This window comes from Rhipicephalus sanguineus, chromosome 1, assembly GCF_013339695.2.
Source record: "Rhipicephalus sanguineus isolate Rsan-2018 chromosome 1, BIME_Rsan_1.4, whole genome shotgun sequence".
NCBI classification, from domain to species: domain Eukaryota; kingdom Metazoa; phylum Arthropoda; class Arachnida; order Ixodida; family Ixodidae; genus Rhipicephalus; species Rhipicephalus sanguineus.
The window spans coordinates 200,168,278-200,186,256 of NC_051176.1; the positions used below are offsets into that span (position 1 = coordinate 200,168,278).

The 17,979-nt window shown below is 44.8% G+C and overlaps 1 protein-coding gene across 1 annotated transcript; it reads right to left on the reverse strand.

Annotated features, from left to right (window-relative positions):
* Positions 1–3,568: 3,568 nt before the first annotated feature.
* Positions 3,569–10,895, reverse strand: LOC119405263 (U-scoloptoxin(01)-Er1a). The gene is made up of 3 exons (XM_037672078.2): positions 10,828–10,895; positions 8,070–8,107; positions 3,569–5,156 (listed from the first exon to the last, which is right to left on the reverse strand). The coding sequence occupies exons 1-3, from the start codon at positions 10,847–10,849 to the stop codon at positions 4,767–4,769; spliced, it is 450 nt and encodes a 149-aa protein (XP_037528006.1). The 5' UTR covers positions 10,850–10,895; the 3' UTR covers positions 3,569–4,766.
* Between the last annotated feature and the right edge of the window lie 7,084 nt (positions 10,896–17,979).

Genomic DNA, 17,979 nt, shown 5'->3' on the forward strand with positions numbered 1-17,979 from the left:
GTGTGATTGTTAAGAAGGAGGAGCCAGCCTGAAGTGTTATAACTACGGTGCTGAGTGAGACAAGACGCTCAGAGGCCTGGGTTAATGGCTCATCCACTTCGTTCGTCGCTGAACTCTTACCTTTTCGGAAAAAAATCAGTGCAAAATGACACAAGCACGAGAAGGGAGGACACAACACGTGCGCTAACTTTCAACAAAATTGCATTTCGTTGAAAGTTAGCGCACGTGTTGTGTCCTCCCTTCTCGTGCTTGTGTCATTTTGCGCTGAATATTTTCCTCATGTCTTACCAACAAGGCCGAATTTCTGCCCCTGTGCAGTTCTTACCTTTTCACTATGTAAATGGGTGTACAAGAATGCTAGTAAACTTGTTTATTTTCGTTTCCACAAATTCTGAGCATCAGTTCCTCAACCCGGAGACTCAGTCACGCTACCAAATTGAGTCCGGGTACGACGCAACCCTAACGTCGCAACAACTGGCGTCAGCGGTGGGATGCAGCTAAACCCGGGTCGCAACAGCGGTCCTACTAGAACCGAATATTTTTTTTATTATTTATTTCTTTGCATTTATACCTCGAATTTTCGCTCGTGGACAACGCTGATTTTTCACTCACAACCAAAGACGCCGCCACCGACCCCGACACCGGAATTTCTGCGAAACGAGCTCTTTTACGCTATCGTGTTAAAACCAGGCCGCTGCCGAAACGTAGAAATCAAATAATTGTGCTTTTCAACGTTCAACGTGGATTGGCCGGAATATATACGGAGTAAGATTCTGAATCCAAGCTAGTTGGTATCGTCAACCTCACTCACCCTGCTGGTCAAAGGCATCCCCCACGTTTCTCCAACTAACCCGGCACTGTGCTTGCTGCGGCCACGTTATCTCCGAAAACGTCTTAATCTCAGCAGCCCACATTTCTGCCTCCCAATGGCGCGTTTGCCTTCTCTTGGATGCCAGTCTGGTACTTTTAATGGCCAGCGGTTGTCTTGTATTCTCGCTACAAGCCCTGCCCACGTCCATTTCTTCTTCTGGATTTCTACTGAGATGTTCTTAACGCGCGTTTGTTCCCTGACTTATTCTGCTCTCTTGTTCTCCCTTAGTGTTACACCTATGATTTTCCTTTCCACACCTCCCTGAATCGTACTTGAATTGACTTGAACCCTTTTCGTGAGGCTCCAGGCTTCTGCACCGTAGTTGGTGTGTTCGCGTCTTAAGGATGGAAAAGCAAAAAAAGAAAAACATGGAAGGCGAAAGTAAAGATAGAACATGGAGCTCTACTTCCAGCTGAGAATTATCGCGAAAGGAAACCTCTATATATGCACATTTTTGCATGGGACAGAAATGTAATGATATCAGCGCTAATTAACTCATCCAATTAGCGTAGTTACGTGGCTACTGATAATCGAACGCTTGTAGCTACTACTGAGGGGATTTCATATGAGCTTTTAAGTCAGGCAAAAACTTCATCTATGCCTTTCTAGTCCCTGCACCACGAGAAAGTTTCTCACGTTGCCGTTTGAAAACTGAAACGGCGTTCGAGGAGCGCGGGAGAGCACATGCACCAGCAACGGCAGCAAATGACGCGCGCGAAACACACACACACACACACACACACACACACACACACACACACACACACACACACACACACACACACACACACACACACACACACACACACACACACACACACACACACACACACACACACACACACACACACACACACACACACACACACACACACACACACACACACACACACACACACACACACACACACACACACACACACACACACACACACACAAACACACACACACACACACACAAACACACAAACACACACACACACACACACACACACACACACACACATATATATATATATATATATATATATATATATATATATATATATATATATAACATGTTCAAATGACATCTAACTGCACTCGACGCCCCCGAAATTTGAAAAATGACACGTGACTAGACTGCAGCGCGCATCAGGAAGCAGCGCCCTCAAACAGGGTCACTGAGGTAGCAAGTCAAGACTACGCTCCCAGCTGCAAAAGGTGGGAGCGTAGTCACGGGTTATTTTCCATATTTCGCGTGCATTCTTTACCAGCCGGAAAAAAATGAGCACGTAATTAGTACGTTGCTGAAAATAGCGCAGTTAGATGTCATTTGGGCATGCCTAGATATGCCTCATTGACATTTAATGATTAGGTGAGTATTTGTCGAGTTAAAAATAATTACGACTGATTAACTAAACCTCATTAACGGAAAAAGTAGTAGTGGCTACTACAGTATACTGAGAACAATATGCACTAGGTGTCCTTCGCGTAACTACGTTCCTCTTTTTTTAAATCATGCTGCATGATATTTGGGATGCCCTGTATATATATATATATATATATATATATATATATATATATATATATATATATATATATATATATATATATATATATATATATATATATATATATATATATATATATATATAAGAGGTTTCCTTTCGCGATAATTCTCAGAGCTCCATGTTCCATCTAACCTTAGATTAGATGCCTCACAAAACGCGAAAAGTTGCCGTCGGCGTCAACACGAGTGATGCAAAAAAAAAAAAAATCATGTGACGACATCACCTAACGTGACGTCATCACAGGACATCGTCGCTTGGTCAAAGGTGGGCCGATCCCGGAGGTAGTGCAGAACCACTTTGGTTGCCGAAAGATCTTGGAGGGGGGGGGGGGTGTAGATCAATACAGTCTACTGAGAAGATAGAAAAGAAGATGGCTTTCGCCTCCGAGTCGTCTTAGGCAAATGCAAAAGGAACCGTGTGAGTTTTTGAGAACACAGCTGGGCCGATTTCAACGAGGTTTGTTGCAGCTGAGTGAGAAAGCTCTATTCCTGAAATTGTGGGATGCCAAGTTTTATTTACGGACCTCAAATTGCAGTAAATTTAAAAACAAATTAGAGCACGAAGTCTACAAATCCGTAACGCTGTATCAAAAACAGGCATCGAATTACTGAAAGCTGCATGCAATAGGACATCTGAAGTAAAGTAGTTTACGTGTGAATTAGCAGCTTACGTGAAGTAGTTACTATGTTTACGAGGTTTTTGCAAAAATTCTTCATAGCAGTGCGCAATATATGAATTTTGTTAACCTTATATGTATTATTGGCGCAGATTTATTGGCACTTAAGATATATTATCAGCTATGGGCGCAGTTTACGGAATTCTGACGTAGTGTTCGATTGCTGAAAACAGGGTTGTAAGTTGATAAGTTTGCTTTTCAAAATTTCAATGCACTCAGCAATCTTTGTGAAAACTTTGGTGGTCTATATTACAAACATAATAGCATAGCTCTTCAAGAAGATACTCGTTACGTGGTGGTGGTTTCACCTCACGAACAACTACCATGCCGTGAAGCCATAATCTGTGCATTGCTTGAGAATGTTTGTTGTTCGGAAGTTGCGATGCGCCACGCCAAAGAAACCTCGTGGTGTGTCCATATGTATTTCAGTAGTGCTAATCACCTTGAGAACAATACAGGACCCAGGGAAACGACCAACAATGTATTTTATTCGTGCAAAGCGTATGAGACCATGATTTCACCATGACGCAGCATATTCAAGGTGTCACACAAAGCATTTGGCATTTTGTACATTATGCGTTAACGCATATCCGAGAAATGTGACAGTCGAGAAAAGGCAGCAAAGATTGCAACACCGGACACTTCTGTTACACAGGAAGTTGCAGTTTCCAGAAGCTCAGCGGCAACAGAAAGAATTACCCATGCTAAATTACCCATGGAGCATCACACAGCCACCAAGCCAGCAGGAACATTTTCTTCTTTTTTTTTTTCAGTTCCCTTTTTGTACATACAAGCTCACGGATGACTGCAGAGAAGCGAAGACGCTAGCTACATGGCTAATGACTAAGAATAGAGGACCAACAGCGGCAACGTCACGTAGCTTCAGGCATTGTGCTCCTACCCAATGGATTGCTCAGCAGACCTGCACCCAAAAGCAAAAAGAAAGCCAAAACCGCGTGGAGGAGCTCGAAAGTAGTAAGGTGTCGCAAGAGAACACTCGTGGTGTTCTATCCCAGGACATTTATGACTGTACAACCCAAAGCAAGGGACGTGCGCAAGGCGCTGAAAGATAACGGAATCTCCGTATCTCATTGGCAGCGTCGACACGAATGCGACAATGTGGTGAGCCTAGCTAAAATACAAGCGAGCGGCAGTGTGCGCCTTCCGCGTCATCGCCGTCGGGTGATCCTCCATGACGGGCTTTGTACGTTGCTCCAGTGCCTACTTTATAAATGCTGGAGCGACGCGAAGCAGGTTTCTATGCGCTTTTCTTTTTACTTGGCTCTCCTCGCGCCTTCTCTCTACCTTTTCGGTCCGACGGCAGTTCTTATGTTTCTGCACGAAGCGCTGCATATAATAGCAGTGGTTTTTTTTTTTCGGTCTCCTAATAATTTATGTGGGCATCTTGCAGTATGGGCTACTTTATGTGGGATGGTTCCTTCGCGTAGGTGTCGTTTTGCTCGGATAGAAACCATCGCATGCCGTAGGCAAGCGCTGTAACAAAGGCAAAAAAACAGCGAGCACGCGGTGGACGTGTGCGCGAGTTCTTTTGCGGCTTGTCGCCTCGGTCACGGTTCTTCATTCACACGATCACAGGCTCGATTCGAACTGGCTACAGTACGGTGTCGCGTTCGCGTGAACGTGGCGGTGGCGGCGGCAGTGGGCTTCAAGCCTTGAATGGTGCTTGCTGGTACCGCGGGATGATCTGGACGGCACGCTGCAGGTCGGCGTCGTCGTGCAGGTTCACCTTCTCCTGGCCGATCCTGTCGTTGAGGTAAAAGAAGTCGGCCGAGCTTCCACATGGGATGGCATCTTCAGGCAGGGCGCAGGTCAGCGAGAACTGGTTGAACACGGTCTGGTTGCCGCACAGGAAGCTGTACTGTTGCACCTCAGTGCTGCCGTCTTCCTTGGGCACGACGTTACACACGTGGAAGATCTGGCAGGCGTTGTCCACGTCCGCGAAGTAACCATTCTTGGCTGGGCAGGTAAAGGAGGTCTTCACGGATCCGACGAGGAACTCGACGCCGTCCGGCAGCTCGTAGGCTGCCCGTTTAGACTGCGATGGCGGAAAGAAAAGGGGAGGCAGAACAAAAAGGAATTTCTTGAACATTCGACCGCGCTACTGCAGAGCACCACTACCCATCTGCTGATACTGGTGTAATAGAGAGCAAGGGACGGGTTGTCTACTTTACATAGCCAATGTCTGTGCATAGATACGGTCACATGAATGCGCGTTACACATACATCCCGGCTGTAGATGCACATAAGATGTTTTTTATGCTCCTTTTCCCAGAAAACTCGAATAATACCAAAACGTTTCGTAGCGTGCAGTAAAATGTGGAGCTTTTTTTTGTACGTGGGGGAGATTTTCGGCTATTGCCCGTCTATTCGTTTCGCGAGGCTCAGCGATTCTAGTTTCTTGCCTACTGAAGTTTGATTTGAAAGACAATGACCTCTCATCTCTGATCCATCAATCGCATGAGTGCGCGAAGCTTTGATCATGAAAAAAGTCCACGGAAAGATTGACCAGTTCGTCACCGCGAAAAATAAAAAAAGTCCATTTTTATTTGAATAAACATTGTCCTCTCGAAGATACATGCAGCCTCTGACGATATAAACGTGCGACGAAAGCATATCGGTTTCTCTCTCTCTTTTTTTTAAGTACGCGGAGCCCTCGCCGAGCCCTCTATTACACGTATCTTGAGCAAGTGGAGAATATCTTGAATGTTGAAAGCAGGAGCATGCTTTTGTATAGCAAGCTATTTTCGTACCCGCTATTTTTGCTGTCTAGTTTCGCGTTGTTTAACAAGATGGAAAACCATGTAGCCCGATCTCAGGCCCCGCTGCTTCGAAAAACGGCTTTGTAAGAAAATGTGTCACAGCAGGGCGTGCTGCGTGGGGTCTGCGCATTACTTATTTCTGTAGACTCCGCATGCACTAATCAATATACGCTCGTGTGGGCTTTCACCACGCTCCTTGTACGTAGGCGAGTGTAAGAAGCTCCGAAGAAGATGCCAGAACACTCGAACCATGTCGCACGTGGGATGGCGCAAAAAGTGCATCAAGGGCAGGAGCTAGGACATAATACATACATATGTATGTGCAGTAGGGAAGTTGCTGTCATGGATTACTAAACTAATTTCCCGTATCGATATATATATTTTGTATCGCTCATTTAACGCTATCTCGGTTTGCAAAGCTCGCGAAAAATGATGACGAAGTTGTTCGTAACCTGTCAAGAAGTGAATGAAAAAGTTAATCACTGTAAGAGCAGGTACTAGTGGTGTTTTCGCTGAACTTATGTTCCTGCACCAAAGACATAATCATTAAACACATTGCACCTGCGAGATATAAATGAGCATGAGAATGAGCACATTCTAATCGGCATGGCCGTGATGCATTGGCACGCATTGAGCTATGAAGCCGTGTTTCCTGAGCGTCCCTCGTGTGACGCGAGGTTTGAAGGGTGGACAAATTCTGCGTTCCCAGTTGAGTGAAAGAGGCGTGATGGAGTAGTTGCGTACGTTATAGTTTTGCGACGGGGCTTTCATTGAGGCGTCAATAACGGACGCCGACAACGTTCACTTCGGGGCTAATAAGGAGCGTGCAAGCGCTGTGCATGTTTTATTTTTCGACGACGATAAGCTGTCAGAAACTGAGAGATCACTTAAAAGTTTGGCCGTCTTGTCATCCTTCTTTATATACTTGTAATCTCCTTCCACCTTTTGTGCACGCTTAAGTAGGCGACACTATCCTGACGACCTGCGGTCCCCTTACATTTGTCAACACGCTTTGCTATCGTTTTAGAAAATCTTCCACTATTTCCATTCTTCTTGTTCATGTGCGCATGTGTGTTTTGTGCGCGTTAACATTAAATATTTCTTTCGTTCCTTTTAGTGATAAACGGGGGCGTAGTCTTAGTTCATTTTTCAAAGGTACAACGAACTGCAATCAGCTCATGAACCCGCACTTTTATTGAAGCCTCTCATTCTATTTTAGGGAAAATCACCTGAGACGCGCGGCAAAATTCAGAGTTATGTAAAGTGCGGTTGCTCTCTTCGACGAGGCGCTGGACGCAGAAGGAATGTTGCGAAGACTTGCTCATGCCTCTCCCCAAGCAATCGCTGTAACGTCGGCTTTTCTCCACCAGCGAGTGGCGGCGCTACGATAGAAGAGGCTAGGCGCGAGATTCTCCAAATGCAAGAGCGCACGATGTAATCCAGCGGCGACCCACCCACTGTCATCGTTCCGAAAAGACGGCTAATCACTTCCGGAGACGTCCGAACAGGCCATCAAACCACCGCGATGACAGCAACTGACAGATCCTCACGTAGGCCCAAGAAACCTCCCTTCGACTTTCCCTCTCACTCCTCCCTCCTTCACAAGCGTTCGCACAGTGCGCCCTACAAATTGGGCCGACCTGTCTAATACGACGTTTCTCTTCGCGTAGATGTCCGCAGGTGAGGGTGTCTTTACGTTTGGCGGGGCACTCACGGTGTGTTTCTTGGGTGTGTGCCTTGCTGATACGGTTCTTACGCTTTTTTTGTTTTTTTTTTAAATATTACCTGCACTTTCCCGACTTGTAAATTCCTTGAGGAAAGGAAGGTACAAATGTTTGATGTGCACTAGTGAAAGCGCAAACGTGTACGTCACTTTTCAAGACTACCCAACATACATAAGCAACAGAGGCTTCTCGACGCAAGAGCTTTCTTTTTCGCAGATAAATGTGGCACGTATTTTACTCCTTTTGCTGACTCAATTATGCATTTGACTATGTTTGCATGAGTGTCGTCGTTTTTTCTATCGTTTTCGATTGCTTTTGCTTCATCTAGCTTAACAGTTGCAACACTTTTCGGTTATATACCAATTCCTTCGTAAGGTCTTCATTTCAAGCTATTGGAGATAATGCTTCAAGAACAATTTCAGTTCCCGTGAGAAATTTTCCTGGGTACAATGTAAGTGGTCTTACCCTTGGTAGCGCAACAGCCACGGCAACAAGGGTGAGAGCTGTGAGAGGAAGAGAAAAATAAATACGCATGAACCACGTGGTCAGTGAAGTTGAAGTGTTGTAGTGCTCACGTACTGCGCGGGGCACTACACTGTCCCGCGCAGCTGCTGAGCGAAGTTTCTTTCTTTTTTTTTCCGTTTGATGAGGGCGACCGACAAAATATCAACTGCAGATGTGATGATAGCGGCCGTTGTATTTCACGCTTTCTCTTTTTCATCATTCTGGGAAATTTCATAAGTGTACCTCAAGCCGTTAGTACCACACAGAAATCCCATGTTTGACGGCCTTTTTTCTGGTGCGTTGTGTGTGCACCTGATTTGCTGACATAACTCTTATACGATATTAAGGCGCTCTACGTTGCACGAGTTATCCCCTCTGCTAACGTGCTAGTGCCCCTTGGCGAATCAGTGTAACCTATATATCTAGTTAATGTTGTCAGCTCACTAACTCCTCAACTCAGCGCTCTCGCGAGAGCGTGAATTGCTGTATGCCTGGCTTTCTTTTGCTTGCAAGGCGTACTGCACCACCTGCGCGACGTTTCCGCAGGTGATGCAAAATTTTAGGTTTTACATTCAAGGACCGATGCTTCACATCGTAAATCTTCCATTGAAGGGCATCATATTCATTGTTTGTTGCGAAAAAAGCAAGGGGTCTGTGGCGACTTCTCAAGGAACGAAGCATCGAGGAAAGGACCCATAAAATCGTTACCTAAGTCTTGCAGTAAATCAAAGCACCATTGCCAACGCATAGAGAATGCCGGCGAGCTGAAGTATGCTTGCCCACAGCAGAACTATTGTCGCTGACTTCAAGCAATGGTAGTGTCGCGCTATGCCACGAGATGTTACTGTGTTGTTACTGTGACGTCATCACAAATGGCGTTATGGCAGATGCGAAGTGCTGATGACGTCATTTTCCTCACAATGCTCCCAGAGATAACGCGCGCATCTTTGTAGGGCGCTGTAACGACTCGCAGAATAGTTAATTACCAGCTCACCTTTGGTTTACTGTTTACTACCTTTGCATTCAATTTCACAGCTCAATATTCTGAGCTTGCGTGCTATGTTGCTTGAAAATATTCCTATTATTATCAACACAGAGTTCACGTCATAAGACGTCGTTTTTATCTAACCAAAGATATGTTCTTCGTTGTTTTTGTAATATTAAAACACAAGAAACAGAGTTCCAGCTTATTTGGAATCGCGTTTTCATTTTTTGATGTTTCGAACGCATGATAGCCTTCAAAGCCAATGAAATACACAACCTGACGTTCAGCGGAGCTCAATGTAGCTCAATGGAGCTCGACCTCAATGTAGTAGAGTTACTGTTTCGCAAGAATGAGTCAACTTCATGAAAATCATTTTCGGACAGCATGTTGGCAGCGCAAACAAAATAAGGTATTGTTATGTCCTGGTGCCTCAGGAGGACAGCTTGAAACTAGAAAGAGGTAACGTGTACTGCCTCCTCTGTTGCCGAAAGGACATAGATATCGGTTCAATCACTCTCAATGTAGAAAACGTGCTTCAGGATGAAGCAAGGCTGAAACATTTATGCTCACGTATTTGAATGTGTACTACGCAATGAACGCTGTGTATGCATGCATTATGGATTTTTAGTTTGAAGAGCACTGAGGGCGCGGCCAATTAAAGTGGAGCGAACAAGCACTTATCTTGCTGTGTGCGTACTACATGATCAGCTAGTCTAACTACTTGACTTCTATGCCGCTACCTTAATAACTGTACTTAGTAGAGTAGAAAATATTTATAACGTGTCAATGAATTTACTAAAAGTAATGACAGGTTCAAATTGTTAAAGCGAAATGTTTAAATTGTATAATCATATTCCTCCTCACCATCGTCTTTCGTTTAACTTGATGCAACGAAGAAGGGTGTCACCCCCAATTACGTCTCCCAGCCATTACATGTGGCAACGATTCCGCTTCTTATTAGGCGAAGAATGACATGAATTTGGTGCTCGCACAAAGCGTCCACGAGCGACACTTTATATCTACCTTGAGGCCTGGTAGATCTAAAGATTTCTCGGGCGCATTTGCAGCAAGCACGAAAATAATCGAGAAGGATGGTATTTGTAGAGATTGGACGAATTTTCTATTGAATATTTCTCAAGAAACACACCAGAGTAGTACGCAGTTGTTTACTATAAACACTACCTGGCAGGTACACCGACAGTACAAGCAAGACTAAAAGTGAGAAAGAAGAGAGATGGGTGTTAAGGGAAAGGGCACGGAAGGTAGTCAGGCTGAGTCCCGAGGGTAAACATTTACTGGTGATTTGATTGCACAATCACGAACACGCTTTTATCCGTTAGTTTAATCACACGCAGTGATATAGGCTGGTGGCCCTGAATAAACTCAGGAGCGCATGAATGGGTGGTATTGTGCAGCACAAACGCACTGGACTATGATGTCATGATCTGTTCTGTAAAAAGAAACGAGAAAGAAATCTAACGTCATTTTTACAATGCCATTTAAAAGGGGCTTCAAACTAGGTCAGTTTTTGAAGAACCCCAATGTTACGTTTAAAAAAATCGCCTTTGTGTTATACATCTAATGTAGCGTAATTAGTTAAAGTGGCAGCTGTAATAGTCCCAGCATCGCAACACTCTTGCTCTATGTGCCTGGTGTTGGAAACTGGCAACATCACAGAGAAATTCGTCACTGAAGCAAGTGATGCGAAGCCAAAGCGTGGCTTCATCAACTCACCTAGAGCGAGGTACTGCTTCATCTTTGATTACTTGGGGTGTAGTCCCGGTCACAAAGCCTGCAAGAAACGCCGTGTCATTAGAGGGTTGTTGAAATAGAAGGAACCATAACTCTATTTTTCAGTATGATGCTGCAACGGCTCTGATGTGTTAACATCTTTTAATCCAAAGCTGCGCTTCTATCAACGCATTTAAAAATGTGTATTCAAACAGCACACGACCTACTGGGATCCAGAAATTACAACCATGTAGATTCAATATGAGCACTAATGGCTACATTTGAATTTCACCTCCGCAACTGCTACAAAGGCAGAGAGGATCAAAGCGGTAATACTGTTTCTCACTGTCCACCTATCATAGAAGTTGCTTTTCTGAAGCCTACACCCTTGTGAACGGCGCATAGATCAGTACTCGCTGATCGTGTAAGCGACATTGAACACAATCCGAAATATTAATCTATCCCCCTTCTCGAGAGTCTAATGACAAGTTCATAAGCCAGTAACTAAATGGTAACGTGAACCGCTTATACCCTGTGACCACTATTCAGTAAATACTCCGACATTTAAAATGAATGCAGCAAGAAGGTACTTTGTTTAAGAAGAAAAAGACGTACGAGAAAAAATAGCGTTGTGCTTATCTATTAATGACCTCTGAAAAAAAATATTTTCGAAGTGACACTCTCTATAGCGTTTGTCGGAGCGCGATCCATTATCGGATGCAATGGCGGCATAGTTTTATGAACATGCTTTGTGAGTGGAAAACATGACGCCTAGACAGGTGATGAGCACAAAATAACTGAATCTTGCGACATATCTGCAAATTGACGAAAATCGTCCATAAATAATTAAATGCTGTCGTTTATCTTTGCTTGTCGATAGTTTTCTCCGCCTTATAGTAATTAGAATATTAATTAAAGTTTCAGGAAGTCATATGCGATTCCGGGATATGGCACTATAGCAAGTATGCTACGCATTCTCAGACTATAAACGTACACTACATATCAGCGCTAAATTACGGCCTAATTTAGGAGTGTAAGGAGACGAGCACCGATAGGCATTCATTTAGCAGAGTCACTCTACGGTGGCACCACTAAAGCGGCGAGCGAACAGCGAAGCGAGGCCGTATCCGCGCGAGCTTCCCAAGCCGGAGCCGCAGTCCGTGGTGAAGCACAGCGGAGGCGGCGGCGGAAGCGACCTGTGTCCGGGGCTCGGGGCGCTGGCGGAGTCCGCGTAGTGAGCGTGGGGGTGTGTGTGATCTCAGTCTCACTGCGTGGACGGCGCCTACGAGGTATCCCATGCCGTGCCGGTACTCACACAGGTCGGCTGACTCTTCCGTAGGCTGGCTCCGGCTGTCTGCCATTGCGCCGGCGGCGGCCGCTTTTATAGGCGGCTGCCGGGCCCCGGTCTCACTCGCCCAGGGCATCGTGGTTCGAGGGCGCCTCCTTGCCCTCCGTCGACGGACGTCCAAGGATGACGCTGTCCCAAGAAACGGGGGCCTTGCCGCGAGGGAATTATGCAAGTGGGACTCGTCTTCCTCTCACACGAGGCTCCCAAAACGACCGACGCGCTTCTTGTTCTCTGCCTTGTTTTCATTCCGCCTTCGAGCGGCGCTCGCTTTGTGCGTTGTTGGTTTCCACGCTTTCGCGGATTCCGCCCAGAAGGTTGTATCGCCGCCGCGCGCTCGCACACACGCCTTTCCACGCCGCGGTCCCTTCGGCGAACAGGCATCCGCGTACGGCCGGTATGCGTCCCGCCAGCGTGCCATACGCGCAAATCCACAATTTTACGGCTCAGTACGATGTGGCAATGCATGTTTCTACTCGGGTTTGCAGGAGCTTCAACGTAACTTTTCGCTTACTGAACAGTTTTTCGAACGATCAGGCACGCAACTGTTCTTTTTTTTTTTGTGCTGGATATATTTTGTATTTCAGCATGTTTAGCACACCTCAAGCATTTCTCGTGTACGGGTCATTCCATCTCAAGTGTGCCATTTGTTTTCTCGGCTAACACCAATTCTTCCGAAGAAGGAAAATCTTGGTATTTCATGTCAAAGCGAGAAATACTTCGTCGGTGTTTTTTTTTCTTTCTCTCTCTTTTTTTCTTTTGATGCCATGATAGAAATGGGGAAGGGGAAGGCTTTTAATATGACGCACAGAATTGGCACTACTTTGTGCAGGATATTATCTGAGAAATTACTGTTTTTACTCACTACTGCCAAAAACTATCTTATGCAATGTGAGAGCACCAATATTGACTGATTATTTATCATCTCGTTAACCGCCCGGTCTTTGTATTGCCACTCTCTCGATCTTCATGACTGTCAATACTGATTAGTTAACTAAATTTTACAAGCTTCGCTGTATTCAGAAACAAGAAATAAACAACAAAAAGCAGTAAACAACAAAATACACGAAAATAAAAACACGCATTTATTCTGTAGGGAATAGTGTAAAGTTGTGGGCCCTTTGGGCTTTTTAGGCGGGTAAGTTTGGTGATTAGCTATACTGTTTTGCGAACACATCAATGGTAAACCACTTATCTGAAAACATTTAAAGGAGAAATTTTTTATTTAAGTTAGAAAAAATTATTGGATCTACGCAGCCACATTGTTCCGCAAGCCTCCTTTGTATTTCGAATTTACTGCATAGTACGTCGGTCGGCATTCATGACCAGTTTGCATGCCATTTTTTCTGGCGCTTCGCCTAAGCGTTATTGATCTGATTGCACCTTAAATTAATGGTTAGGGCCTTAGGTTCAATATACAGGGTGCATTAGAAGACGTGTTCATAAATCCTCATATGTAATGACGCCATTCTTCAGCAGTATTTCTCGGGGATACATTTACCAATAAGGTATAGACTTTGAAATAACTGGAGATCGTAATAAAACGTGTAATTACGCAACACAAGACTATAGTGAACTCTACAGTCGAAAGTACCAGTAAATTTGTTGTAATGCATGACATGACCTTCGTCATTGTAGGAGTTTATAACAATCTCCTCACATGCAAGAACTTAGAACGGTTCACTTCTGCAACGCAGTAAATTTAGACTAAAAAATCTACACATCCGAGAAGACCAAATTTCCCGCCCTTTGAAGACGCCCATGCGTATCCTTACTGGAGAGCATGAAAGCCCAGCTTCCTAATCAATCCGCGATCTCGTTGGCTGCGTGAGCTTCATGAATACACAATGACGAATTCTTTTAATGTTCTATTTTCTTATTAATACTTAGACGTAATGTGCGCAAAATAAAATGCAACGCAGGAAACAAGCCAGTATAACATTCGGAGCGACGTGCTGCTTAGCGATAAAATTTGTCCACTATAGTGATTGTTCATTTCAAAACGTTTCTCGCTTAAAACAAAATTTACTCGCGCGAAACCTTGCGGCAGGTTGCCAACAAAGCATACTATAAAATTACCCATGTGCCACAATTTTACTTGGACCACTACACTGTGCAAGTGCAGTTGTCGTCGCTACATGCTCTGGGCCGGGCATGTAGCGAGAAGACGAGATGACCGCTGGTCATTAAGAGTAACTGACTGGATTCCAAGAGAAGGCAGACGCACTAGGGGGAGGCAGAAAGTTAGGTGGGCAGATGAGATTAAGAAGTTTGCGGGTATAACATGCCCGCAGCAAGCACATGGCCGGGTTATTTCGAGAAATGTCAAGAGGTCTGTGCCCTGCAGTAGGCGTAGTCAGTATGATGACGATGATGATGACTGCGTAAGTATTGAGCATATAGCGCGACTCTGCCTGTTGAGGTACATTACCTCAACAGGCGGGCATTACTTCCACGAAACAGCTAATGAGTGCCATTCACTAATTAGCTTTCAAGTTCTGCATCCTTGCAGTTGGAAAAATCACTATTTAACTTTTCTATTTATACGATTTTTTCGGTATGGTGTTTCACTTTCATATGACTGCTTGTATCCTATATGACGAATAAAACTATTTGATTGATTGATTGATTGATTGATTGATTGATTGATTGATTGATTGATTGATTGATTGATTGATTGATTGATTGATTGATTGATTGATTGATTGATTGATTGATTGATCCAATGGTAATACTGGAGACTAGCAGTAATAAAGTCATGCCTATTTAGTTAGCAGATATTGTTATACTACCGCAAATAGAAATATATTCTTTACGAAAAGTTCCTAAGAAATGTATTCGTTTTCCAGTCAGTTTCCTCCAGCTATTGGCGAAGCCAGAAATGGGTGAGGGCAGGTGAGGGCCTCTACCTCGAAACTTTTACACTTAGTATGTATATATGTACATACACACTACCAATACACACACAAACATTATTATAAAGTGGCCGAACCGCTCCCCCGTCTTATACGTCCCTGCCTTCAGTGCTACTGTAGGAGCCCTTTAAAAACTGGTAACTGGAACGTCACTGTATTTCCTGCTACATTTAAAAGACGGAGATCTCTCACATGGTGTTATGGTCTTGGGAATTCAGCTGCGCAACATTGCGTTAGTCTAGGTTGGCTTCAATTTTACAGTTTCGTTATGCACTGTAAATGAAGAAATTAAACATTAATGAGCTATTTTATTTGTCTATCTAAATAATATACTTTCTTAAGCAAGTAATTTCCGCCTTCTCCATAAACCCACGTGAAGAAGCAGAAGAATAAGCAATTTGAAAATGCTGTTACAGCAAAAGCAGCTGGTCCAAAGCAAGTCTCCTAAACGCCATATGCGCCTTCCGCGCACGAAACATCTAAACACATTAGTTGAGCGTGCTTACCTTTCTTACTACTGTGTTTACAAAAATAAATGTTCAAGGCTATTCAAATGTAGTGATGCATCGGTCGCAGAGTTCGCCTAGCTGACCTAGCCTTCAAAACTCCATAGCGCAGCCTGCAAAATCCCATGCCCATAAGAAGCGCACCGATAATTCTTATTCCTGAGTAGTTGGAAAAAGCAGACACTCTCCGAGGAATGGTTGAGGCATCTCGTTGAAATCCGGCAACTGAATTGACAGGAAGTCAATGCTGCAACGGGCAAACGTCGTGTCTTACGTCTTGCCAGGTTAGAAGGCGCCTTCTTCGCTCGTCGTTGATCATACGGAGGCCACTGGGAAAACGTCAGTGCACGCGCGTTTAGCGCTGCAACCTCGTGTATCTGCCCTACTCCCCCGCTGATCAGAAATACCAGGAATAAGCAGCCTACCCGAGAACGTGTCGGCTCAGCGCTTACAGTGCCGCGAGTTCGTACGAAGCGTGTCATTTATGCATGCGCAGGTATGATGAATAGTCGTCTTCGTTTTTTGAACGCCATATGCATGACGTCGGAACCGCAGGGTGGCTTTCACTACACGCTTTATCACGGTCCGCTCAGCACGGTACTCCAAGACTGCATTATGAATGTGGACATGAAATATCAGAGAGAAGCTTCGCGACTGGTATACAAAGGAAACATCAGCCTCAGTGGGTCACTCTTTTGTTCTTCTAGCACATTCAACCTAGTAGTAGTATAGACAGCCGTTCGCTTGTTCAAAGGTCATTCAGGGTTCAAGTCAGGGGGCGAAGGTCACCTAAGCAAGCGCTAGTGAAATACACGAGGCCGTAGTGATTAAGAGTGTCCTTCGGTGCACTGTTGCGGTCACAGTGTTGTCAGATGCGGTAACTAACGGCTCTCAGCCGTTTCAATGTACACAATCAGATTCAGTTGTACATTTTCAAAATGTTCGTTTCACGCACGCGCCTGGATGACAGAGCAGTACTGTGTGGGCAGGTCTGATATGATGGTTAAAGCGTGATAGCGTTAAAGAGCTCGTTTCGCGGAAATTCCGGTATCGGAGTCGGTATCGGCGTCGTCGTCGTTGTCCGTGAGCGAAAATTCGAGAGAGATGCAATAACTAAAAACCTTCTGTTCAAGTGGTAATCGAACCCATGACTTCCGCGAGGCAAGCAGGTGTTCTACCACAGGGCCACGCCCGTGCTTGAAACTTTTCCGGAAAGAAACGCTATATGTATGTCATATAATGCGAGAAGTCTCCTTAACGCATCTAATATTCCGTGGCAGAAGCGTAGAATCGCGCCAGGCGTCAAAACATGTGAATTGCGCAATGAATGTGCGTTTTAAAGGCCAACCCATTACAGAGCGCTCAGACATATTTAATCATCATCATCATCATCATCATCAGTGAAAGCATCAACAGAGTGAACAGCGGCGTAGGTTCGCGTGCTGCCTTACATACGCGTAGTGGGCCCTTCGCTGATTCGCAAAAGGAAGAAATATGGTGTAGTGGGCACTTCGCAAGTGTACTTGGAGAAGGCATCCTAGGATTGTTTGAAACTGTCAACGTCACGCGCGCAGATGTTCCTTTCCTTGCGGCACGGTTAAGGTGTCCACCGAGAAGCGAAGCTTTGCGCTAAAACCTCAAGTAATGAGTCGCGGACTAGTAATTGGTAATTCACTTGTTAAACTGTGCGGGCGGGCGAAGACGTGCCGAGCATAATACGCACACGGGAGCAGATTCGCAAAGTTCCAAACTTCCTGTGGTGCACTTTGATCGGGTTAGTTGGTATGAATCCATGTTGGCAAGTCCCGAGAAACTGACGAGGACTGTACAACCATGAAGAACATTAAAGTGTTTCCTTATCCTCATTAATTATGCGCCGCCTGCCGCCATTTTTGTCGCGAGCAGAACTGTGCGCATATCATCTTGCATTCAGCAAACTAGTCAGCGCCAACTCCTGTAAGTGCATAACGTAGTATCTCCTACGTTAGTTGCAGAAAGCTTTCGGAGGGGGGCGAATACCTCGACCTAAAAAAAAAAGAAGAATTTGGCTTTCGTCTTCGAGTCGACTGAGGCGTATGCATAAGGGACCCTGTGAGCTTTTAATATAAATCTATGCCAAGAAAACCAGAAGGGGCTTCAAACACCGGGCTCCCAATTTCAATTCGAACTTCTATTCAGTTTTGTCTCTTTATGACTATCTTAACCGGCCCATCTTCCACACTTTTTCATATAACAGCACTCCTTGTAACTTTAACCGAAAGCTTTTGCGCGCCATAGAGAATGTTGAAGAATGTAATCTAATATAATCCTACTTCAAGCTGTCCATCACGACGTCTTCTCATCAATGGACATGGGCCGCTGTTGATGTCATAGCATAGAAGTATTTTCT

Bases quoted from the DNA above. Each gene is read 5' to 3' on its own strand.
- LOC119405263 (XM_037672078.2), bottom strand. From the start codon at position 10,849: ATGAAGCAGTACCTCGCTCTAG. The intron at 8,108-10,827 runs GTGAGTTGATGA...TTCCTCTCACAG, and splicing joins GAAGCAGTACCTCGCTCTAG to CTCTCACCCTTGTTGCCGTG. The intron at 5,157-8,069 runs GTAAGACCACTT...CCGCCATCGCAG, and splicing joins TGGCTGTTGCGCTACCAAGG to TCTAAACGGGCAGCCTACGA.